This window comes from Myripristis murdjan, chromosome 17 (assembly GCF_902150065.1).
Source record: "Myripristis murdjan chromosome 17, fMyrMur1.1, whole genome shotgun sequence".
In the NCBI taxonomy this organism is placed as follows: domain Eukaryota; kingdom Metazoa; phylum Chordata; class Actinopteri; order Holocentriformes; family Holocentridae; genus Myripristis; species Myripristis murdjan.
In genome coordinates, this window is record NC_043996.1 from 3,779,785 (window position 1) to 3,805,779 (window position 25,995).

At 41.6% G+C, this 25,995-nt stretch overlaps 1 protein-coding gene across 1 annotated transcript; it reads right to left on the reverse strand.

The window, feature by feature from the left end:
* Positions 1-746: 746 nt before the first annotated feature.
* On the reverse strand, positions 747-5,087 carry LOC115374796 (cation channel sperm-associated protein 1-like). The gene is made up of 10 exons (XM_030073921.1): positions 4,937-5,087; positions 4,377-4,490; positions 4,133-4,271; positions 3,070-3,305; positions 2,036-2,099; positions 1,755-1,827; positions 1,620-1,665; positions 1,453-1,534; positions 917-1,034; positions 747-830 (listed from the first exon to the last, which is right to left on the reverse strand). Exons 1-10 carry the CDS (start codon positions 5,085-5,087, stop codon positions 747-749), a joined length of 1,107 nt encoding a protein of 368 aa, XP_029929781.1.
* Positions 5,088-25,995: the final 20,908 nt, after the last annotated feature.

Consider the following 25,995-nt stretch of genomic DNA (forward strand, 5'->3'; position numbering starts at 1 on the left):
TTCTTACTGTACAATTAGACCAAAGTAATTCTGTTAACGTTGAGATCTCAGCTTCCTGTTTCCCACATGGCCCGCCTGTAAGTCTGAAGCACGAGCGATGACTGGTGACAGATTAAAAGGAAAAAACACAAAGTGTGACAGTGATTAGCAGAGATGCTCCAAGTCTCTGAACTCCATCCTGAAAGGTCCTGTTCTTAGAGAGATATTGTAGAACATAGAGAGGGATATTATAGTACTAAGATATAGTACATAGAGAGGATATTGTATAATTATATTAATATGATAATAGATATTATGTCAGGGCTGCAGGATGTAAAGCCTCATCACAAAGACAGATGCACATGTGAGCGCTGAGTGGCTCTGGTCTACAGAGATGTGGAGAAAAGTGCTGAGTCATCCTTCACATTCTGGACCAGAGAGCGCTGCATGCCTGCAGTGAGGGGGGGCTGCTGGCTCATCAACACTGCTGGTCAAGACAAACCCACTCTGACTCATCACCTTCATCCTGTCATGAAACACCTGTATGATGCTACACGTCTCTGTCTTCTGGGACCCTGCTGTGTTAGACCTTAATGACTACATTAATTAACTATTTGCTATTGATCTGTCATGGAGCTGGACTCAACACTAACTGCACACATGCATGTAACTCAATGAACAGATTTGATTTTATTTACTGAACTGATTCAAAACTGAGACTCCTCCTCTGCTGGGCTGCTTCAGTGAAAGCAGAGCAGGCCAGATGTTCAGGAATTCTGTGTCGGTGGCCTGCTCCTCCTGTCTGTGCAGGAGCATGGCTCCTCGTGCTGCACCTCGTCCTCCTCAAAGGCCTGAAACACCACAGCAGGATTTAACACAGTGACCCCACAGCGTCTGCGGTTCCTGCAGAGGAACCCGGCAGTCGGCTCGTACGTACCTCTAAAAACGTGTCGAACACCTCGTTAACAATTTGGCCCAAGACTCGGGCCTCCTCATTGGTCCTCTTGGCTTTTGTAAGGACTGCGACGACCTTCAGCCTCAGCCTGCTCCTGTCGCTGAGAGAGTTGGACCACAGTCAGCCACTTAACCTTCAGAAACCTGGACTAATTCACTTTATCTCTCTCAGAAACATGGGAAAAAATGTGATGAGAAAATCAACTAAAAATGACCAAAACATCATAAAAAAGAAGGAAAAACTTCAAAAAAAAATTAATAAAACAAAACTATATATATATATATATATATATATATACTAATTATAATTTTCAAATAATTTTCTGAAAAAAAAAAAACAGGAAAAAACACTTCATAAAGATACAAGGAAAACTACTTATACTATGTATACATTAGTAACAAAATCATGAAATTAGAAAAAAAAAACATAACAAAACAGTTTATAATAACACACACATAGATACATACATACATATATATCTCAAACTAAAATACCAGGTCTGAACATAGAGGCCTCACCTGTCTGCAGTTTCGCCGGCAGAGGCCAACAACTCGCCTGGTTGGTCCTGGGATTCAGACTCAGCTTCGCTGTACTGAGGCTCTGAGGATGATGAAGATGATGATGTGACAAACTTTCTCCTCTCACTCGTCCATTACATCAACAACACACCTGAAGGCAAACCCACCTGCATCCTGGTGTGCGTGTGCTTCGTCCTCAGCCTCGTCCTGTTCCTGTTAACACATTTCGACTCGGTTCACGTGATACATTCAAAAGAAGTAAATGCACAGTGTGGCCCCTCGCGGCCTCAGACGGCTCGTACCTGTTGCTGCTGGCTGTCATCTCTTTCGCACAGTTTTTGTCGGACATGATCCGCAAACACAGCGAGGACCAAACTGTCAGGAGAAAACGGTGGAAACCTTTATTTACAACATCCGTGACAGGAAATTCCTTCACAGTGAGACCAAACATGTTTCACATTATGCGTGTTCACCTGCACATGTAAAGGTCATTCCTTGTGAATTTGGTCAATGGACTGAGGCTCCCATCCTGAATATCAACATGCACTGAAACGCACCCCCGCCCAGCCCAACAGTGACTTACTTGATCAAGAGGTAGTACATAATGTAAATGTAGAGCCAAAGGATCAAGATGACATAAGAGTTACCTGAAATCACAAAACATACATACATACATCATACATCATTTTTTTCTGATATCAGAGACATGGCTGCAGCCATCTATTACTGGACTTGGCTATTCAACTAGCAAGATGAACGATGCTTTCTATTCTCCCCTGCACCGAAAGGACTGAGCCCTAATTTCGTTGCATTATTATACGTATATGATTGTGCAATGACAATAAAAATCTATCTATCTATCTATCTATCTATCTATCTATACTGTGAGTCAGATGTGGGGACAAGTACTATGGCAAGAATATTACGTGATATGAATATTATACAGATCAGTGGTGGGAGTGAGTGCCCTCTGTGGCCACAGAAAAAGTTCATTCAAAGCAGCATCACATTGGGGCTGAAAGTCCTCTAAATATAGAGTTAGCTTTAGATTGCGGTTTTCTTGCTTGCTGCTGTAAGGTTTATTTTTTCACTTTGACACAGCCAGGCTAACAATTCCCAATTAATTCAAGTCTTTATGCTAAGCTAACAGGAAATGCTACCCATAGGAACTGAACCAATTGGCATCCAGAGGAGAAAATGGTGTCCAACATCTGGTCTCAGTCTGGGGAAGTCGAGAAAAGGCTATTTGGCCCAAAACATTGGAGTGCAAATTTGACAATACAGTCTTCAACTAAATACATAATAACCTCATGAACTGCCACATTGTTGGAGTTGATGATTGCTGGGGATTTTAACCCTGGACATCTATTTAAAATTAAAATGCTTATAACGCTTTCTAACACTCACAATGTTGATAAAATTCAGGAAAAAAATCACACATCATTCTCCTGGTATCGGGTGTTTTGTCAAATTTAAGTTCGCCTTAAATTTTGTCAAACTTAAGGTGAAGTTTGGTCAAACATTTAGCGAAATAGAACATGTGCAGTACAACTGTCACTGTGAACTCCAGGTTCAGACGTTTGGTTGGCAGCTGCTCAGCCGCTCACACAGACTTACCACTGGCCTTGTTGATAGTGAAGATCTCACCCCAGTCATCCAGAGTCAGGACCGCGAAGAGGCTGACCCATGTCCGACATATGGAGCCAAAGTGATCCGGGTCGCTTTGACCAAAAAACACCCGGAATGGAATAGAAAACGTGTAGATCAGAGCCATCATGATCCCGATGACGACGGTGACGTAACCCAGTGCCTCGAAAATCGCGTCCAGGACACAGCGGAGACTTCTGATTTGGCTGTGGGAAATTAAGAGAATGGCAAAGAAAAACAAAAAGAAAAACAAAGCAGGCTATTATAACCCCAAAATACCTGAGCTTTGCAAACACGTGATTGCAAGCAAGAAAATGGTTGAAACAGTGCAGCACAAACTGTGTCAGCCAGCACCACAACTACTATAAGTCATTTTATACAGTGACGTCCAGTTTGAAAAAAAAAAAAAAAAAAATGCTCTGCCTGCAGTGAAATGGCTGCTATGGGGGCGAACATCATCACACATGAATCAAATGTGGCTCATTGAATCCACAAGAGTCTCAGCTTTCCAGTCAAAGCCAACTGATGCAGCTCCAAGACTGTTTAGGCCCCAGTCTGCACAAACACACCATTTTACAACAGGCCACAAGAACACATGAGGACAGCAGGGTTTGTGGCCCAAACTGCATGGGATTAGCAGAAGGTGGGTGTGTCTACCTATATTTAGCCACGTTGTCTAGCATGACATGCTGGTACCAACGGGTTCCTTAGGTCGTCTAGTTTCATGTGATAACAATATTTTTACTTTAAATCTATTCAGTGATTTAAAAAAAAAAAAAAAAAAAGCTATTTAAAAAATTGTCAAAAAAAAGAATCATGATACTTAAGTGAATCATTTTTCCACACCTACTATTTAGATGAAGTCACTGAGTTTGAGTAATGTAACAGAATATGCTGTAGATTACATTTTGGAGCGTGTCTTCGGTAATCTGTAATGGAATACAGTTTTAGAACCTGACCGTAAGTGTAGTGAGGATGGGGTAAACTGGATCTTGGGAATATTAGGGGAGATTAAAGAAGAGAAGTGACCTACGTGAGGATGCGAAATGCCTGAGCTGCTCGGGCTCCCCGGATCGATTTGATGCCTTTGACCATGGCCTGGAAATCGTAGTACGGGCTGTCTTCCTCCACAGGCACGACTGTTAACAGACTTGTGATGACGATCACAAGCACTGCAGGAGCCAGATCATCATCAGAGGAAAAGTGTTAGAGAAAGCGCAGAAACCTCGTGCTCCAGCGGCTCTGATTTGGGATGGGATTTATCAAGCGAGTCTTACCAAACCAGTTCCAGCCTTCTTTGAAGAAGTCAAGGCCGTGGGCCAGCAGTTTCAGGACGCACTCCAGGGTGTAAATGACACAGAAAAACTTCTCCATTACGTCAAGGTAAAAGGCTTAAATGTAAGGAGACATAATGCATGAAGATGTTATTTAGATGTTTGATTTCGCTGGTGTGTCTCCTGGGACGCACCAGCAAAATGACAACTCAACTTTATTTTTATAGCACCTTCCTTCAAACATACAGCCCAAACTGCTTCACATGCTCACATTACAAGAACACAAAAATAAGATAAAGCCAATAAAATAAACTTCAATAAAAATAAGCACGAGGATATATCCAATATGAAAGTCTGATTAAACTGCAAAACTAAGGCTGTAACCTGAATCAACTTTCTTCCCTCCACGTTTGTCATAAGATCTTATAGGTCTTCTCCATCTGTGCTCTATGGATATTTTTTATGTATTTGTTTTTCTATGTATTTATTTTCTTTTTCCACATGTGTGAAGCGCTTTGTAACTGTGTGTTGGTGGTCGTACCGTCCACGTGGTGTTTTCTTACCTTTCACCGGACCCACTTCATCCCAGGTCTCAACCAGCAGTGCAACCACATTGATGATGATGACAGCGGATATGGTCGCGTCGAACCAGCGGTGATCAACGAATCTCCTGAGGGCCCTGATGAAGGGGAGGCCGCGGCGCAACACCTTCATCATCCGTTCTTCATATGTGTGTGAGAGAGAGAGAGAGAGAGAGAGAGTCCAGCTCAGCATGATGATACTGTAGTACTGACACCAGCACCACCAGCCCAGTGGTGTGTGTGTGTGTGTGTGTGTAATAACAACAACATGTATGATGAGAAGTCTTCCTCTTGCCTTTAGCTGTTGCTTGCTCAGCTCCGGTCTCCATCTTGTTATTTGGCTGAAAGAGACAGACACAACAAAAACAGTGCTTTTTTTCCATTGAAATTTGACATTTTGGGGTAATTAACGGGTACGCCTTAATTTTGTTTCTTGTGTTTGTGATTTTTTCTATCACTTTTTTTCCTCTATTGTCTGACCTCAGCAGACAGAATGAACTCGGCTAGACTGAGTTTACCAAACACCTGGACAAGACTGTGTATAAAACCACAGGTGGAAGCAAGTACTCACATTTCCCCACGTTTCTGTGACTGGGTAACTTTTTGTGCACTTAGTGTATTTTTTTTTTTTTTTTTCTCAGTAAGTTTTTACTTTTCCTTCAGTCCATTTGTGCTTGAGCTACATTTTAAATCAGATCCATTACAGAGAACAGATGATCAATCACAGACTGTGGAACCTTTCACAATAAAAGTTCAGTCAGCAAAGAGGAGCAGAGGAACCTGCTTGTACTTTTTGTCATTTTCCAAATTTCACAATAAAAGCTGCACCATGAAAAACTGCAGCGAGGACCATTTAGACTCACCTGGCCAAAAATGTGGAGTATGTGTGGGCAGTGAGAACCATGCAGACTCAACCCAATTCATATTATGTGCTTATTCCACATGTGTCAGTTGAGTCTACAGCTGAGGCGGATCTACGGGTGGGCCTGGATGGGCGTAGGCCCACCCAGATTGACAGCTTGCCCACCCTATCAGATCAGTCCGAGAGTTTTTTTTTTTTTCTTTCATCATATAATTTTATACATGTCTATCTAAAAAAATAAACAAAATGAAATAACAGGCCCATCCAGAATTTTTTAGGCCCACCCATTAGCCATGTTCTGTATCCGCCACTGGTCTACAGGGTCCTCACTTCAGTTGAGCGTAATGCCCCTTTAAAAGCATGTAGTGTGCAGCGTGTTCTCTGCTCTTTTTCTAATTGCATGAAAAAGATCCCAGCTAACACAGTTACTGTTTGGAAAAAGGAGCTCAGTGTACTTTTACTGCCAGGACATTTGAAATGAGACACTTTTTTTAGAGTTTTATCTGTATTTATGATGACAGGCTGCTGCCTTCATTGACCTCTCATGACAGTCTGACATTAATACATAAAAAAAAAAATCTGTCTTATGAAGTTGTGAGCTGCTGGTTCACGGAGTAAATCAGCAGAAATTGATGCTCTCATAAAGTTTCTCTCATCGTGAAGTTTCGTCATGAGAGAATAAATTAATTTCTCCAAGTTTTACTCTGAACCACATGATATCACAGATCACAACTTTAGAAGACCGATTTTTTTCCCCCCGTGGTCCGACTCCGTGAAGGCAGCAGCCTCGCGCGTGTTGCCATGGTTACAGAGAGGCGTAAGATTGCCCTGGCTAGCTAACATTAGAGACAGAGCTAACAGCTAGCACAGCTAACATAAACACACAAAACATTCACTTTCAAAAACATTTAAAGTCAAGAAACTGAAATACAGCTGGAATTTATCACAGTCACAAGTCTAGTCAGGTTCAGTTACACCTATCTGAGAGGATAAATACAGGTTTTAGTGAAATATATTGATACAGGATTCAGGAGATCCTTCGTCCCCACAGCGATATGACTGTTCAACTCCTCCTGAATTCAGTCACACACTCACTCACACACACATCACACATATCTCTGCCACAACTGGACTGAACGACAGAGTGGGCAATTTTAATGTGAACTTTGTATTTTGCCATTTTGCACTTATTTTTAACTTTCTTTTTTTAATCCTGTCTATCTCAATACCTCTTGTCTTGAATGAGTCTTGAATGAGCTACTGGATATTTGAATTTCCCTTTGGAGATGACTAAAGTTTTATCTGTCCATCTATCTATAAATTCTAGCTAGTTATAAATATAGTTTTATTTTCTGATTTTTTTTTTTTTTTTTTTTTGTTAACCCTAACTCTGAGGGTTTTTTTAAAAAAAAAAAAAAAGCTCACCTATTTCTAGAAAAGAAAGAAAAAACAACACAGTTCAAGCTAAGAAAAATAATCCAAGAAAAAAAAACAGGGATTATGATGACAAATATTTACACACTTTTCATGATCCTACCTCAGATTCAGGCTGCTGTTGTGTTTTCAGAATGGCTTGAAACATGTCTGTGAAAAAAAAAAAAAAAACTATATCAGATTTCCCTCCTGGAAGCGTCTGTGCTGTTTGACTGACACTGAGTTTTCTTTCTCAAAACATGTTTTCTCATGTTTTCTCATGTGTTGCTAGGAGATCCTGCTGCCCCAGCCATCATGTTCTTTTGTTGTTGTTTTGTTTTAATTTTTTGATTTCAGAGACACATGAAGCACACACTGCTGATATGTTTAAAAAAAAAAAAAAAAAAACATGGCACATGTATGAATTATATGGCACAGTAAGTAAAAGATAAAACATTGTGGTTTATGAAGATTTAGGCTGAAAGGCTCTGCAGGCTCTGCTTAGTTTACAGAATAAATCCTCTTAATTTTATACATTCATAATTTTTTTTGAATTTTTTGACAGTCAAGCATTCAGGCCTGTAGTGTTCTCTTGAAGACTGAAGAAAATTGTAGTGACATCACTGCCACATTAAAAACAAACAAACATTAAAGAAGTGCAACTGCATTGGAAACAAGTGGGATTATCTCATAGAAACTGAATCAGATGAACTGATGTCCTGTGGATTATCTCATCCCACTGGCACTTTGCTGACCTCATTGTGTCCCTGTGTGTGTGTGTGTGTGTGTGTGTGTGTGTGTGTGTATACATATGCTCAATTTCTTATGTCTTTATTTATCATTGTAATATTTTGTAGGATTCATGCACATATTTAGACTCATTGTACATAATACACATTTTTTTTTTTACAACTACAACTAATGCACAAGAAGGATTAATGCACATATTTATACATGCACATAATTTTTTAAAGAAATTTTGAAGGCACTTTTTAAAATTTCTATTTCTTATAATTTAATTCTTCTCTTAAGAAGCTGAGCAGCTGCAGCCGACCCAGCTTCCCTTCGGACTCTGATTCTGAAGGTAAAAAACAGGTTTTAGTAGTAAATGTGTGGACTGCAGTCGGTGGGACTGACCTGACCGTGTTCCTGCTCTGGTTCTGGTCCCGGCTCTGTGTTCTCCTGTTCCTGTTTACCCTCCACAGCTCACCCAGCATCACTCCGCCTGAGGCTGCAAGCGGCAGGAAGCCAGAGAAGCTCAGAGTGAAGTGAAGGCAGCAGAGCAGAAACAGACAGCTCATCTGTGCTCAGGCTGCTGCTTCTGGGAGGTTGGTTCTCTATAAAGTCCTTTAAGACAGACCTGAGGTCAGTCCACAGAGAGATAACTGAACCTGGACTCGACCTTCGCCCTTGGCCTGTGAGAGACGTGCGAGTGGCCGCAGCCTCTGCAGGTGGAGCAGGACAGGAATAATCCTGGCTTTATTCCAGGGTGATGATCAAACTGTGTGACCTTTTACAGCCTTTAGATGGCGCTCTGTATAAATTGTCAACACCACCACATGGTCTGTTTCTCTTTCTGCTGCTGAGTTCAACAGGAAACAACATACTGCATCAGGTGAGCAGGTTTTCAGATCTCACCTCAGCAACAGCACAGATCAGTGAGGAGGCTCATGTTCAACATGAAAGATGTGATTCCCCTCATGTCCACTAGGTGGCAGACTCTCCTCAGCTCAAGTGCAAAGAGAGGGGCATTGCAGACATGTTGTTTGGTTGTGAGTGTGTGTTGTTTTGTTTTTTGTTTGTTTGTTTGTTTGTTTGTTTTTTACCAATTTTCAGATCATTTTCTTGTAACTTTTTACTAATTTTCTTACAAATTTTCAGGTCATTTCTTGCTAAGTTGCTCATCACCTTTTCCCATGTTTTTGAAAGAAAAAAGCCAGTTTGCACAGATTTCTTGTGTTTAAATTCTTGTGGCCTTCAAAAGTACTTCAACACAGGAACTGACATGGATCCAGGTCTCAAAGTATATACTGCACATTTCTTATATTTTGTCTCAATAAATCGATAATTCCAGGTCAGCAAAAGGAGGCAGCAGCCAATCTCTCCCAGATGACGTGAATCCTGTGCTGGGTCATGACAGGACCCGAGCATCTGCAGTCCTGGACCAAACACATCAAAGAAACATGGGCCAAGTGCTGCAACAAAGTCCTGCACATGAGCTCTGTGAAGACTGATTTCCCCACCGTGGGGCTCAGTGTGGATGAGGGGAGGGAAAACCTCTACTGGAAGACAATCAGAGGCTTTCAATAAATCCACCAGAACCACTCGGACGAAGCAGAGTGGTTCCTGAAAGCTGACGACAATACGATGCAGAGATGCCGCTGTACCTGGGGAGAAGATTTAGCTCCTTTGACAAGCAAGGCTACATGAGCAGAGGTGCAGGTTATGTCCTCGTGAAGAACCAGTGAAAAGATTTGTTGGGGGCTTCCAAAGTGGGGAATGCAACAATCACTCAGACACTGAGGACACTGACATTTGTGGCTTTATGAAGTTCTTCTCATCATGGGACGAAGTGATGAGACCGGCAGCCTGGCTCTTGAAATTCAAAGGGACTCTGAGACACTTTAGACTACAGGAGAAAGACAGTTACCCACTCCACAGGAAGTGTGTGTGAAAATTACAGGAAAAAAGTTGATTAGTGTGTGTGTGTGTGTTTTAGGACTGATGCAGCACTGTCCTTAGCACTATCATAACTCAGATCTTCTACTGCCCCCTAGTGATCTTTGCAAAATGAATAAACTAAAATATGTTTTTTTTACACAACCCCTCACTCAGCCCAGTGTCACCAGGGTGTCCAATGGTCACCCTTAAAGTCTTAAAATGTCCTAAATTTAATTTTATAAATACTAGCCTTTAAAATTCAGTAAACAGTCTTAAATTTCATTGTGTTAGGTTCTATTGTTCAGCATAAACATCTTATCTCATTTCATTTATCCGTCCATTTCAGATTAACATTTCTGTTCTTATAAGCTCTCAGTCTACTAGATAACAGCTACAGTAGAAAATATTTCATTTGGGTATATGAAGTCAAAATCTTTTGGTCACTTTTGTGGTGTGAGGTGACCACTTTTAAAAAAAAAAAAAAAATACACTTCTTGATTGAAAAGTATTTATTTAATGCCATTTTAACATTACATTTTGAACATAAAAATTTTGTAATTAAGACGCGAGGAACACCTTTTAAAACACTTAAAACACCTTTTAAACCTTTTTTAGTGTCTTAGAGTGTCTTAGATTTTGTATTTTGTTTTGAAACATCTGGACTAAAAAAACAAACAAACAAACAAACAAACAAACAAACAAACATGTGTATACATTATGTTAAGAATAGCCCCAGATTTGGTGTTGCCAGTAAGTTAGCACAGGAATACAAAAAAATGGGAAGTTTAAAGTTATTAAATGATAAATAATCGTCAACTGACAGATAGGTTAATGTGATATCTGGTATGTTCTTTGCTTTACAAATAATAAGCGCATCAATACTGCTTGATAATGCTCGATGTTGCAAGAGAAATCATTAGTATACCCAACCACTGTCGCCACATCATCTTCCTGAAGTGTCAGCTGCTGCAGTGGCATCAAGCTGCTGGAGGAGTCCATTCAGCTGTTCAGTCTAATGGCGCTTTTCCACTAGTACCTACTTGGCTCAACTCGGCTCGACTCTACTCGCCTCGACGCGGTTTCGGTGGTTTTCCATTACAATTGAGTACCACCTCATTGTGGGTGAGTCGTCATAGCAAGCCGGCCTCGCCACCAAGCACAGAAAAGTCTCCACCTCTTCATTTGACCACGGTACCGGTTTACTTGCCGTTTTCCAACTTTGTCAACTTCAACGATGATCAATGCACACGGTCGCGCTTGATGGTTTTTTTTTTGTTTGTTTGTTTGTTTTGTTTTTGTTTTTTTAAATACCAGGGGCCTATTCCATCAAGCTGGCTAACGGGATAGCCTGGCTTATTTCGATGAGTCTCGCTAATTTAAGTGGGAGTTCCGTTCCATCAAAGTGGCTTATATGAGTTGCAGCTCAATAACCATGGCAACTTAGTCAGCAGAACTAGCCTGCTCCGTGGCAGGCTTACGGTCAAGCTTAGCGCAGCTGCGTGTCAGAGAATGTCCGACGGACGCAAACAGATCCCCAAATGACGGCTTCGTCACGTCTGTATTGTTGCCCCGGCATCACATATTCAATTTAATTAAGTTCAAATTTAATTATGTAGCACCATGTCCGTGTTCGGAAATATAAATTCAGACTTATCCTATTTCCCACAATGTGACCAAGCATGAATGTACGTGTTTACTTAATAAAAATAAACGTAATGAAAATCATGTGTTATCACTGTCAGTCTCCGAAATCAACCGAATAAACAATCAATTACTCAATCAAATTTTATTCATATAGCACAAGTCATACATCAAATGCAACAACAAGCGTTGAACATAAAGGAGTTAAAAAGAACATGAGGTTAAATAAAAAAGACGTCTTATTTTATTTCCCACCCGCAATTTGCGATGACCCGCCTCTATTCTGCCCGAAGCCAATAGATTAGTTGACATAGGTGAGGGACGTTTACAAGAACACATATTTCAGTTAATCCCAATTGGATTCATGGTCATCCCACTTTTTGAATGATCCCTTTATATTTGGATTTTTACATGTAGTCTACCTATAATTTCATATGTAATGTAAATTCCTAAGTTTTGAAATCATTTAGCCTATTAACCATTAAAAAAAAAACAACAAAACAAACTCAATAATCATCATTTTGTTCAAGCTGTGAAGACAAAGAATGAAAGCATTAAATACAGTCCAAACCATGGCTTTCTGTTGTGTTTAAATTTATAGGCTACTTAGCCTACTTCCTTCTCCAGTTTTTTGATTTCCATATCCCGACGGTGTCGCGCCGGTCAACAATTCTGCTTCCGGCGCCCCCCTGGCCACTAGCGGCGCCCCTCCAGCAGATGGCGCCCTAGGCAATTGCCTATACCGCCTATGCCAAAAGCCGGCCCTGTTTGTGATGATTTCCCTATATTCTTCATATAGTTCCATCAGCAGTGTCTGCTCCGCCGCTGAAAATGTCCAGGCTCTCCTTTTCTCCTCCTTTTGAGATGTTGTATCTTTGTTTCGACAATCGACTGTTCTGGGCTGCTTATGTGCCCCGTGAACGCGCACACTTGAGGCTTGTTCAAACGTGGCTAGAATTAGCGCTGACTTGACGCGGCTGAATCGCGTTAGTGGAACGGGTTGAGGCTTTAGTGAAAGTTGACGCTAATTCAAGCCAGGCTATATCACGTAAGCGCAGCTTTCTTTAGCTGCTTTCATGGAATAGGCCCCTGGTTTGGTTTTCGTGAAAGAGTCTGTCATGGTTTGGTGTTTTCTGTGTTTTTGTACTTTGGTTGGACACTTGTTTTTCTGTTTTCCTGTGGTCTCTTGTCCTGTTTCCCATTAGTATTTTCACCTGTGTCTGGTTAGTCTTGTTTGCCCCTCCCAGTGCCACACCTGTCCTGTGTCTGTCAATTATCCCTGATTGTTCTGATCCCTCCCAGTGTTTCCCTCAGCCTGTCCTCTGTGTTCTCCTGTCTTGTGCTCCAGCCCCTTCCCCAGTTCTTGTGTATTTAAGTCCTGTTCTGAGTTCTGTTCCTTGTCCAGTTATTGTCTTTGCTGTCATGTGTTCCCTGCGTTCCCTGTGAGCTGATTAAAAATATTTTGTTATATTCTGAACTTCATGCCTTGTGCCTCCTGCATTTGGGTCCAAACCTACCACCCGTCTGTTCTTGTACACAACAAGTTGGGATAATGTCTTTATCTCTCTCAAAGTGAAAAATCACTGCAATGCACAAGCATTTGCTTTTCTAAGTGAAGTGCTTTGTAGATTTGCCTGTACAGGTCCATATGCTCCGTGATTTCATTACCAATTCTCAAATGAATTTGGTCTGTTTGTATACAGCATATATGAACACTTGAGGATTAATGCAGTTATGTAAAAAGATTGGAAAACTGTGCTTTTATGGCTATTAGTGTTTTTTGTAACAAGGAGAGTGGTCCTTTGACTGAATACTGTGTGTCTGAATTACTCAGTTGGATATATGTGCTGATTTGCATCTTGCCTGATTATGCAGCGCACCAGTGACCAGCTGCAGCAATGCAAATCAACATGTGATCATGGCGTGGGTCACAATATCTTATTAGGCCACACTAACTCAGATCAGCACCTTTAGCATTGCCCCGGAGCACGTGGCTAGCCTGTTTGTACCGTGCCCAAGCACGTTTGACCCCAAAATCCGTTCCGTGCTTGAATACAATACACTTCCCCACTCTGGCATGGTTGGAGGGGGTGTGTTCCAGCACGGTACGGGCGTTCATTCACAAACACATGCACGGTCACGCACGCGAACGTAAATCAAAATCGCTTCAGCATGCAGCACGACTACCAGCAAATTGCCGCGTTGCACAATCAATAATCAACCATGTTGTCTGTGTCATTGTCACTGTGCTACTGCAACCACGTATAAACAAAAGTTGATTTATAATGAAAGGTATATATGGCGGTCTGTGTGCGCGGCACACCTGTCAGATCTGGCAGACCTGACCTGAGTTTATCATTAGTCCAAAACAAAATGTGTTTTCACTGTCACTTCTAACACATTGGTAACTGTGAATTAACAGTACTTTCTGATTGATCTCTTAATCACTTTTGAAGTTCATCATGTACAAAATAACTGAAGATTTGTCTTAGTATTACTCATAAATTAGATTATGGACACCATGTGTAATGATCAATAACTAAAGAGAAAGTTTTTTGCATTTTTAAAGGAAAGTAGCACAGAAGTTTGATGTGTATGTAAGCATTCCAGGATGTAGTCAGGTCACACAGGACAGAGCCCTGGCACAAACTATAGCTTTCTTTTAAAGTTTCAATTGGCAGTAACTTTTGTGGTTCCAGTCAAGAAACTTGTGGGCAATATTATTTAAGTTGTAAGTTGTTTGGATGCAGGATGTACAATGTAAAAAAAAAACAAACTCAAACAAGAGCTTCAGGGCAGGCAGGTCAGCTGTAGTGGGCGTTGTTCCTTCTGCTGCAAGAGCCTTCTGGACTACATGCCAGTGCCAAAGCAGTTTGACTTGAGCACATTGAGCTTTCTCACAGCTGCCATTTTGACATGAAGAACGGGGTAAACACAGGTGTTACTAATGAACGTTTCGGTCCATTTAGTGATTGTGCACTTGCGGATAAAAGCACCAAATTTTGTATGAGGCTTCCTTGGGACATAAAGGATTTTAGCCTAGGAGCCAAACACAGATATTGGAAATATCCATATAGAACACAAAAGTTGTTTTTTTTTTTATATAAAAAAATAAATAAATAAATAAATAAATTCTTGAGTCATAAGAATAACATACAGTACAGGCCAAAAGTTTGGACACACTTTCTCATTCAATGCGTTTTCTTTATTTTCATGACTATTTACATTGTAGATTCTCACTGAAGGCATCAAAACTATGAATGAACACATGTGGAGTTATGTACTTAACAAAAAAAGGTGAAATAACTGAAAACATGTTTTATATTGTAGTTTCTTCAAAATAGCCACCCTTTGCTCTGATTACTGCTTTGCACACTCTTGGCATTCTCTCCATGAGCTTCAAGAGGTAGTCACCTGAAATGGTTTTCACTTCACAGGTGTGCCTTATCAGGGTTAATTAGTGGAATTTCTTGCTTTATCAATGGGGTTGGGACCATCAGTTGTGTTGTGCAGAAGTCAGGTTACTACACAGCCGACAGCCCTATTGGACAACTGTTAAAATTCATATTATGGCAAGAACCAATCAGCTAACTAAAGAAAAACGAGTGGCCATCATTACTTTAAGAAATGAAGGTCAGTCAGTCCGGAAAATTGCAAAAAGTCACCAGCCTCAGAAATCGCAAGTTAACAGCAGCTCAGATCAGAGACCAGATAAATGCCACACAGAGTTCTAGCAGCAGACCCATCTCTAGAACAACTGTTAAGAGGAGACTGCGCCAATCAGGCCTTCATGGTCAAATAGCTGCTAGGAAACCACTGCTAAGGAGAGGCAACAAGCAGAAGAGATTTGTTTGGGCCAAGAAACACAAGGAATGGACATTAGACCAGTGGAAATCTGTGCTTTGGTTTGAGTCCAAATTTGAGATCTTTGGTTCCAACCGCCGTGTCTTTGTGAGACGCAGAAAAGGTGAACGGATGGATTCCACATGCCTGGTTCCCACTGTGAAGCATGGAGGAGGAGGTGTGATGGTGTGGGGGTGTTTTGCTGGTGACACTGTTGAGGTTTTATTCAAAATTGAAGGCACACTGAACCAGCATGGCTACCACAGCATCCTGCAGCGACATGCCATCCCATCCGGTTTGCGTTTAGTTGGACCATCATTTATTTTTCAACAGGACAATGAGCCCAAACACACCTCCAGGCTGTGTAAGGGCTATTTGACCAAGAAGGAGAGTGATGGAGTGCTGCGGCAGATGACCTGGCCTCCACAGTCACCGGACCTGAACCCAATCCAGATGGTTTGGGGTGAGCTGGACCGCAGAGTGAAGGCAAAGGGGCCAACAAGTGCTAAACACCTCTGGGAACTCCTTCAAGACTGTTGGAAAACCATTTCAGGTGACTACCTCTTGAAGCTCATGGAGAGAATGCCAAGAGTGTGCAAAGCAGTAATCAGAGCAAAGGGTGGCTATTTTGAAGAAACTAGAATATAAAACATGTTTTCAGTACATAACTCCACGTGTTCATTCATAGTTTTGATTCCTTCAGTTAGAATCTACAATGTAAACAGTCATGAAAATAAAGAAAACGCATTGAATGAGAAGGTGTGTCCAAACTTTTGGCCTCTAGGCAGATTTAAAAAAAAAAAAAAAAAAAAAAAAAAAGTGTTATGTTTATGTAAAGAGGTCTCTCTCCATTTTTGTTTAAGATTCAAGCATTAAGTTGTTCTCATAAAATAGGCCTAACTCTAAAAATGAGAGATTTCCCTGATGCCAGAAATCAGCATGATCAGAATCAGAATGCAGATGATCCTCACACAGAGCTGCATGCAGGAGTACAAAATTTTGACTTTTTGACATCCAGGATTGAAGAGTTCAGCTGGCCACCAACCAAAGCTTTGCATGTCACGTCAGGGCAAGCTGTGTCATCTTTTGGTACCAGTAGCATGGACTCTTGTAATCATGAGGAAGCAGACACAAGGATTGTGGTCCATGTACAACATGCACTGGAGCATGGAGCTGTCCTTGTACGCACTGTGGACACTGATGTCATTGTCATCCTTGCTGGCTTGTTCCATGATTTAGTGGTACTTCAACCTTTGACTGACATCTGGGTGGCTTTCGGAATGGGCAGAAAATACAGATTTTATCACATCAACAGTATGTGCAAAAGCCTGGGGGAACCCAAATCTCGAGCCCTGCCTATGTTTCATGCATATTCTGGTTGTGACACAACATCTGCCTTTAATGGAAAGGGTAAGAAGTCAGCTTTTCGGGCCTGGCAAGCCTATGATGCTGCGAGATCAACATTCGTCAGTCTGGCAAAGCATCCCTTCCAGCAACTAGATGCTGACTGCCAGCACTTCCGGGAGCTTGAAAGACTGACAGTGACCCTGTACGACAAATCCAGTCCTTTACACTCCATCAACAAAAAAAGAAAAGAACTCTTCTGTGAAGAAAATCGAACGATGGAGAAACTACCTCCCACCCAGGATGCACTCCTCCAGCATGTGAAATGGGCAGTCTACCAAGCGGGCATCTGGGCCACCAGCACACAAAGCCACCAAGTGATGCCTTCTCCAAAGAACTATGGATGGGCCAAGGAAGAAGGGTCATGGGTGCCAGTTTGGCTGACCATTCCCGAGGTTTCCAGAGCTTGCAGAGAGCTGATCAGATGTGCCTGTAAAGGTGACTGTAGTACGTGCAAATGCAGCAATGCAAATTTGGACTGTTCCCCACTTTGCAAATGCAATTGTGACAGCTAGAAAGAAGGCACAGCTTGATAACATGTTTCAAACAATGATGCAAATTCATTTGTATTGTTCATTGCAATAAAGGTGTTATTGATGCTACTTCATGTTCTGTGACTTTAATGTCATAATAAGTCAACTTTACCACATTTGGAAGTAATCTGATCATTTCATGGCGTATATAGTCTGAAAAATACTAGGCGGATTTTCACATATTTCATTGATTTCATTGATTTTGATAGTCTTGCAATTTGATATTTAAAACAGATATTTGACAAGGGCTCCTAGGCTAAAATTCAATAACTGACCCTAAGGAGCCATCATGCAAAAAATGGCGCTTTTATCCGCAATTGCACAATCCTTTCACTAAGCCACCGGACTATAACAATCAAACCCTGAACTATGCATGCCAACAACACAAAATAATTCCCTGCCATACAGGTGCAATTTGCAGTTAGGATGTAGTTTTCTGCTTTGTTTATTATCAGCCAGGCCTCGTACACGGTGGTCTTGTGTCCTTGTCTTTGGCTGGGGAGGATTTCTGACTTCATGACCTCAAGGTCTATATTATGGTATCTGACGGTCTGTGACTGCATATACGCACTGAGTGATTTGTATGCTCGTGGCTTCTCTCTTGACAGACAGCAGAAGAACAGTGGACGTCATTTTAAGACAAGGAGGTGTGTTATAGTTGGTGACATTGTGTGGTTGTAGATAGTTTTTAATTTACTTTTATGGTGTTTAGATGATGATTTCCTGCTGTGCCGTGCAGTGTGCCAACAGGCAAGGCTGTAAGCCTAATCTAGCCTTTTACAGGATGCCTTTTGATGCGGACAGAAGACAGCGACGGGTAGCTGCTATCAGTCGTAAGGACTGGCAGCCGTCCAAATACTCCTGGATCTGCAGCGAGCATTTTGTACAAGCTAAGTTTCATATTAAAACATTACCAAAGTTATATAACCTTAGCTATGTTAGAGTCAGTCAAAACAAACTCAATGTAGTTAGCTAATGTAGCTACCGTTAGCTAACAAACTCAAGTAGGGTTTGTTTACTAGTAGCGATGCTAGCTACCTACTAACGTAATGCTGCGTTCCTTTGTACATTGAACCAAGTCGGAACTTGGAAAAAACTGACCTCCTACATGGAATATAGCAATGGAACACCCGAAGGAGTCGGAATTTCAAGACGGGAACTTGGAGCTTTTCGTTGTAGATCGAGCTCGTTATTTATGGAGCAGATTCAACATGGCAGTGCCCACAGTGGAATTTATTTTCCCTTGAATATTGATTTTATCTCGTATTTTGAGCAGAGTGAACCATTCGTTGCGTTGCAATTTCTCATTAGTCCCATGTAATGTTAGCCGAACTGTATTTTGATGCCTTTTCAATAAATTGCGAACATTATGCTCTCGCCCAGCTAGCTTGCTAACGATGGTGCTAGCCAACGTTAACGTTGGCGCTGTAAACTTGGTTTAGCTGGCTCATGTTTGCTAACATTAAGGTTACTGAACAATGTTAATTGAATATAAACTAGCCGAAGAAACATTAGTTTCGTGGGGGCGTCCATGTTTGTTTCCACTACTTCCAACCTAATACAATGGAACACATTTACATTGGAAGTTGGGCTCAACACATTTTTGTTCTAGTTCCGACTTGGTTTTTTTTACCCAAAGGAACACAGCATTAGCTCGCAAGTCCTTCTCAGGACTCTGTTTGTATTAGCTGGTGGTCCCAGATCGGATGTTCTATATTAGGAGTGCCAGCTAATGGGTGACTCTTCAACTATCGTCACTTTCGTGTCCCTGGGCCATATTTAAATCTAAAAATCATATTTTTTTTTATTGTTGCCACACTTACTTCATACTAAAATAAACTGACCCTTTTGTTAACTTTTTTAGCTTATGTTCAATGACATTTTAGGTGACATAGGTATATAAATTGCACCACATTGGCTTTGTCCCCAGGCCTTTTTAGTTAAAACATTTTTTTTTTTTAACATAAAATTCAAATGCAAATTAAAAATATAATAAAATACATCATGCATTGTAAAATATATTTTAATTTTCTGGTCTTTTTAAATAAAAAATCACCTGTCCCCTGGGTCACTGTCATTTCCATCACACTGTACAAACATTGCAGTGAGAAAGAACTTTGGGGATGTGCACAATTGGTTACCATAGAAACGGAAGTAACAGGGGAGCACACAGGAAAATGCAGGAGAGATCTCTTTAAGGCCCATTCATACCCTACGTAAAAGACGGAGACGGACGGAGCATTTCATCCGTTCTATCCGATCATTTCGTCCGTCATTTTGCACGAAGCGGGGGAGCTTACGATTACGGACGAAACGGAGCAATACCACCGGAAATCGTGGGGGCAGTATTGAGTTTATAGTACAAATTGTCACCATATCACGAAGAAGGCATTTAAAAGACATTTAAAAATGGCGGCATTTGAAGAGCGGCTCATTGAGTTGGTCAGAAATTACCGGCATGTCTATGATGCGTCCAGCCCAGGGCATCGAGACAAACAAATTATCTCAAATAGCTTTGAGAAAATTGGGGCGGCTCTGGGCGTGACGGGGGACGCCGCGAAAAATAATCGGACAGCGGTACGAGACCGCTATGTCAGAGCCCATAATAAGGCTATAATTTAAAAAAGCGGGGATGCGGCACCCGGGTCATCAGGCCCTCCTATACTGAGACGCCTGGCATGGCTCAGTCCGTACATATATCATCGTGTGACCACGACTAATTTTTTAAATGATGTGGTGAGTATCTGACTTGTTTCATAATAAATTCATTGCACCTGCTCTGATTTTGATTGTTGTGACGCTTTTCATTGTCACGAGTAGGCTACGAAGAAATTTAAAGTTCTCGCCAGTCAGTGCATAATTCCTTGAGTCTATAAAAAACATTTGAGAGAGAGAGAGAGAGAGAGAGAGAGAGAGAGAGACTGTCATTGTATAGACCCTTTGCACATTCAGTTATTTTTTGCAGCATTGAAGGTAGTTATTGCACTTGGATAAAAACCGTGTTTGATTCTGTTTGTCCTTGCATTAATTAATCTGTACCGTCTTGTTTTGTCTTGTCTTGTCTTTCTAGCCTCAAGAAGATGATGAGAGGAGTGAGATGGAGATGGAGGCGGTTCAAGACACCTCACCACCACCACCACCACCATCTGATAGGGGAATCCCCTCTCCCACACCCTCTCAGAGCCCTTTGACCAGACCTGGCCAAAAAAAGAGAAAGAGACCGCCACAAGAGCTAGACCAAGTTGACATGGCAGTTCTCAAAGGCTGGAGGACATACAGAAACATGAGCAGGATGTGTTCACATCGTTCACTTCATACCTGAACACATTCTTGCACGACCTTCCAGAGGACAAGGCAAAGCAGCTTGTCAAGGAAATACAGCATCTAATGTTGTCTTATTAGACAGACTCACATGTTCATTTTCATTTATACTTTGAATGTTATTAAAGTGAAAGACGTTTATGTTATATTAACAGACTGTTAGCTCTGTTGGGCGGTTGCCTTATTATTATTATTTTATTGTATTTTTATGTATTGAATATTGCACTGAATTTCACCAAAGAGCCCATAGGTTTATATGGCATAGCCTATTTAAGTGAGTTGTTTTGTTTCTTTTACTTTTCTTTTACTTTTTGCACTTTAATAAATAACCACTTGACTGATTTGTGATTGATGTGATTTATTGTTATCAATGTCAATTATTACGTATTATAAAACAGATGAAACATTTTTAATCAAGAAAAACAAGTTGATTATATAAGAAACAGGCTAACTAATTATCTAGGCCTACGGTCCCACGTCGGACGTGTTGGTCTTGCCAGTGGAGCATTCCCTGGTCTGTCTGGAAAAACTCTTTAAAAATTTCCCGTACAGCCAGCCCATCTTGGGTCGCTCTTGCAGCTGTGTAGCCACGAGTGCTCTGGAAGCTGGTGTCGCCCTGGACCAGCTCTCTCCACTCTCCAGGAATACCATCCCTGTCGCACATGGTGGAGGGGATGTAGCGGTTGGCCTCAGGTAAATCTCCGTCACTGACAGCAAGAAAATTGTGGAGGACAACACAAGCTTTTGTGATGTCCTCTGCCGTCTCAATGCAGCACTCCATGGCTCGCCCCAGGATCCTCCACCTGGCAGCTAAAATGCCAAAGGCATTTTCAATCACCCGCCTGGCCCTGGAGTGCCGGAAATTGTACACCTTCTGGTCCTCAGACAGATTTGGACCTGTTAAGACAGTATTAATACAAAACATGAAGTGAGTGCAATGTTAGAAACAGATAGACTGACACAAATTTATTCATTCTTTATTAGTTTTTGCCTAGGCTTATTATTTGGATAGGCCTAACCGTTGTAGTTATGTCTTATTATATATTAGGCCTGTTAAACATTGTTATTATGCTTATAGACATTACAGATGTTTGCTTACCTGGATATGGGCACATCAGGTTCACCTTCTGAGGGAAGGCCTCGTCGGCGGCAAACACTGGTGGGGTCCAGATGTTCATCCCTGGCAGAGAAGCGTGAGGTGGAAGGGGGAGCTGTCCCCTGATGAGTTTTGCACCAAAGCCTGTACGGGCAAAAACTCCGGCGTCGCTGTCCCGCCCGTACGCCCCGATGTCAACAAAAAAAAACCTGTACCGGGCATCACAGGCAGCCATCAGCACGAAACTAAAAAAGCCCTTATAATTGAAAAAACAGCTTCCGCTGTTGGCTGGGGCTCGCACCCGTACGTGCTTGCCATTGATTGCCCCGATGCAATTGGGAAATTGCCAGTGCTTCCAGAAATCCTGGCGTATAATCTCCCAGTCTCCTCCTTCGGGGTACTTGAGGAATTCTCCTTTCAACTCTTCCCAGAGACCACGGCACACATCCCTGATAATACAGCTGACGGTCGAAATCCCAAGCTTGTAACTGGCTGCCACAGCTTGCTGGCTCATTCCAGCAGCAAGAAACCGCAGGGTGACGGCCAGGCGCTCCGATTCCCTAATTGGTGCACTGTGGGACGCGGCATGTCGAATGCGGGGCGCAATCCGGTGCAGCAACTTGTCAAAAGTTGGAGCGGACATCCTAAAATATTGGAAATGCCGCTCGTCATCCATCTCCCGCATTGGCAACACCAGGCACTGGAACTCCCCATTGAAGGGTCGGCTGAGGTTTAGTGGCCTCACGTTCCACCGACGGGTTTTTGTCTTTGAAAAGCACCTCTTCCACTGTCGCCATGTTACTAATGCCGGTTCGGCGTTAGGTTTGGCGTTTGACACTGCCACCTAGCGGAAGTGTTGTGCTAACGCGCACGTCAACACAAAAGACGTACGGAGGTTTGAAGTGTATACACGTATAGGACGGACGGACGAACTGACGGACGGACGGACGAAAAAAGGGTATGAATGGGCCTTTAGAGGGGTCTGAAAATATGAAAATATCAAGGTAAATATGTCTTTGAACCAGAATATTTTTATTGGATGTCATTTCCAAACAGTTCATATTTCCTTTAAATTGAAAAATAATTGGAAAAATAGCATTTTATATTGCATATTTTGTGTATATCTAATGCTAACCCTAGAACTGATGCTAACATGCTAACATATCATGAGATTTTTGCTAAAGAATGATAAAATGTCATTTCCACCACAGTCATTTCCACCACATCACTGCATGTGGTGGAAATGACTAACTGTGATGGAAATGACAATTTCAGTGGTGACGAAGCAATATAATTAGTTTTTATTTTATTTTTATTTTTTTAATAAATAATATAGTTTACCACTGTGTGCGCGCGCGTGCGTGCGTGCGTGCGTGCGTGCGTGCGTGTGTGTGTGTGTGCGTGCTTGTGCATGTGTATGTGTAATGCATAATTCTGAGTTCAAATTCATTTTAGAAAAAAGGAAATTGGGAGATTGGGAGTAGTTGAATGTGAATAAAAGCTATTTCATTACTTCAAGGTTACCCATTACAATTACGAAGACTTAAGTAATTATTAAAAACAATTGATTAGGAAATTCATATGTGGTATAGCAGGAAGTAAAAATGTTGGCAATGTCTGTGGGTCACTCGTGTAATAGCTTATCTCTCTTTTTTTTTTTAAGATGCCACACAAAACCACTGCACAAAAATCAAAGGCATACAGGGAGCGAATTAAGTCAGATCCATTAAAATACCAAGAGCACCTCAGAAAAGATAGGGAGAAATATTTGAGGAAAAAGGAACAAGGTGTTGCTAAGTCTGTGTTAGACCTGTCAAAAAGAGAGCAAAGAAAAATAAGAAGACAATGGCGAAATGCTCAACGATGCAGATGCATAAAATTAAAAAGGGCAAAAGCAACTGAAACTTTTATGGCCAGTACAGTACAGTATGAAATTCCTGGCCCCTCCAGTGATCCACCTGAGACAGCTCACCTGCCTGCACCAGGATTCAGTACCCAGAGCAAAAGAGGGAGGAGAAAGGTTGCAAAGATGAGGTCAAAGATCTACAGAGATTTTTGTGCAGCCAGTGCAAAGCTTGAAGATGCCTTAAGAAAAGTAGACAAATACAAAAAAAAAAAGTTATTCCCGACTTAAGGAGAAAGTGGAGATGATGGATTCCCCAAAAGCCAAAACCAAACAACAAATGAGACAAACAACAAAGAATTTGAGAAGAACCTTGTTGTTCCACAACACAATTATTTCAGAGATAAAGAAAAAATATCAAAATATGCACAGTGCTAAAGATCGCCAAGTGATAGCCAAAGTTTTGGCAAGCAAGCTTTTGAAGAAATGCCGCCTGGTCAGAACTGCTAAAAAGGAGTTTCGATTCTCACCAAAGCTGATGAGGGGAAATGATAAAGGTGCCACCAATCTCAAATACACCCGAAAACCACAATGTAATAGAATCAGCAAGGCAACCGAGGAAAAAATAACATTTTTGGAACGTGATGACAACAGTAGGATAACGACGAGAAAGAAAGAGACAGCTACAAAGAAAAAGAGAAAAATGCAAAAGCGCTTTCTGACTGAATCAATGAGCATACTACATCAGAAATTCAGAATGGAGAATCCAGAAGTCAAAGTTTCATTCAGTGAATTTTGCAAAAAACATTAAAAATATGTTTTCATTTTCTCAAAAATTTCCACACCAAAATGTCCCATAGTTGAAGAATCACCCTAATACGAGTACCACCAAGTGCCACCAAACATTCATTCACATTTAACCAAACGTGGCAGAACATAGAACAAGATATCCTAAACATGTCCTGCTGAATTCCACGGAAATATGTAGCCTAAAAAACAAAACACAAGACATGTAGCCTAAATGTTTTCTATTTGATGTGATTCTGCAGCCATAAAACAGTGGTATCTTAGCTTTGAATATTTCACTCAGTAACTGTGAGTGTGAGGGAGCTTCAATGAAGCTGCAACCAGCAGATACACAATACAGACCTTACAGACCTAACATTGTATTTTTTAATAACAGCAAAGAACAGTAGGCCTAGGCTGAAGTTGAAACATATTTAAAAAGGGTAGGCCTTAGGCTACAATTAATTATATTTCCTTTTTTTTTTTTTTTTTTTTTTTTTTACACCTCACATGGCACACTGACAAAATAAACAAGCATCTGAAACAAAGAACACTAAAAGGTAGGCCCTAACTTGGCTATACTGTTAATAATAATAATAATAATAATAATAATAACAACAAAATAATAATAATAATACATTTATTTATAAAGCACTTTACGTCAAAGTGCTAAATGAGCTGATGAAAACAAAACAAAACAAGCAAACAAAACATCAAGACTGATCTATTTGCGGTCACAGTTATGACAGATGTAGTTGCTGTTTCCCTCAGTGCAATCTTCATGTGCCCACTCTTCACAGAATAAGCACTGGACCCACACCTCGCCTGGCCTGGAAGAGTCAAAGTCCTCACCACACACAGGGCACTCTGTTTTGTCCCTATTACTGCATGCTTTCTTGGTAAACCATGGTGTCTCCTTAGGCTTATCCTCATTCAGCCGTCTTCGTGCCTTTGGCATCTTCTTGGCTTTCTTCTCCTCCTCCAGGGCTCGCATGACAGGAGTGTCAGTGAGGATGGTTGTGGACCCTTTCCTTCTTCCCTTCCTGTCCCCTTTCCTGGGCCCAGCCTTGGGGAAAGGGCGGAGCGCTTCAGGGCTGAAGTCCTCAGCAGATGCCTCACCGGTGGAGGGAGACGTCAGCAGCCCACTGGTGGGGGTTGTCTGTGCTGGAGCTGGGTGAGGGATAGGCGGAGAAGGCCCCTCCGGCCCTGCTGGATCAGGACGGTCTGTCACATATGCAGGTGAGAAATCCATGTCACTGAGGATGTTTGGATTAAATGGCCAGATTCCAGTACACTTGAAGCCTGCAATGATGTTTGCCGGTGTTGCTGCAGATGGAAGTGCAGTGACCACGATCAATGGAAGATCATAGATTGTCATCGTTTTTGCAGGATGGCTCATCATCCAGTGGTCCATGGCAGTGTTCATGTACCGCTTCAGGGGACCAAACATGCTGCGGTCCAGTGGCTGGAGCCTGTGAGAGAGAGAGAGAGAGAGAGGAGCACCACACCCTTTTCCCTGCAGCTATGACGGATCTCTGCTCGGGCAAACTGGGCACATGCCCCAGGGTCCTGGCAGTCACTCAGGGTCCTTGGCCAAGAGTGTATTTTTTATTATTTTTTTTTAAATTTTATTAAATC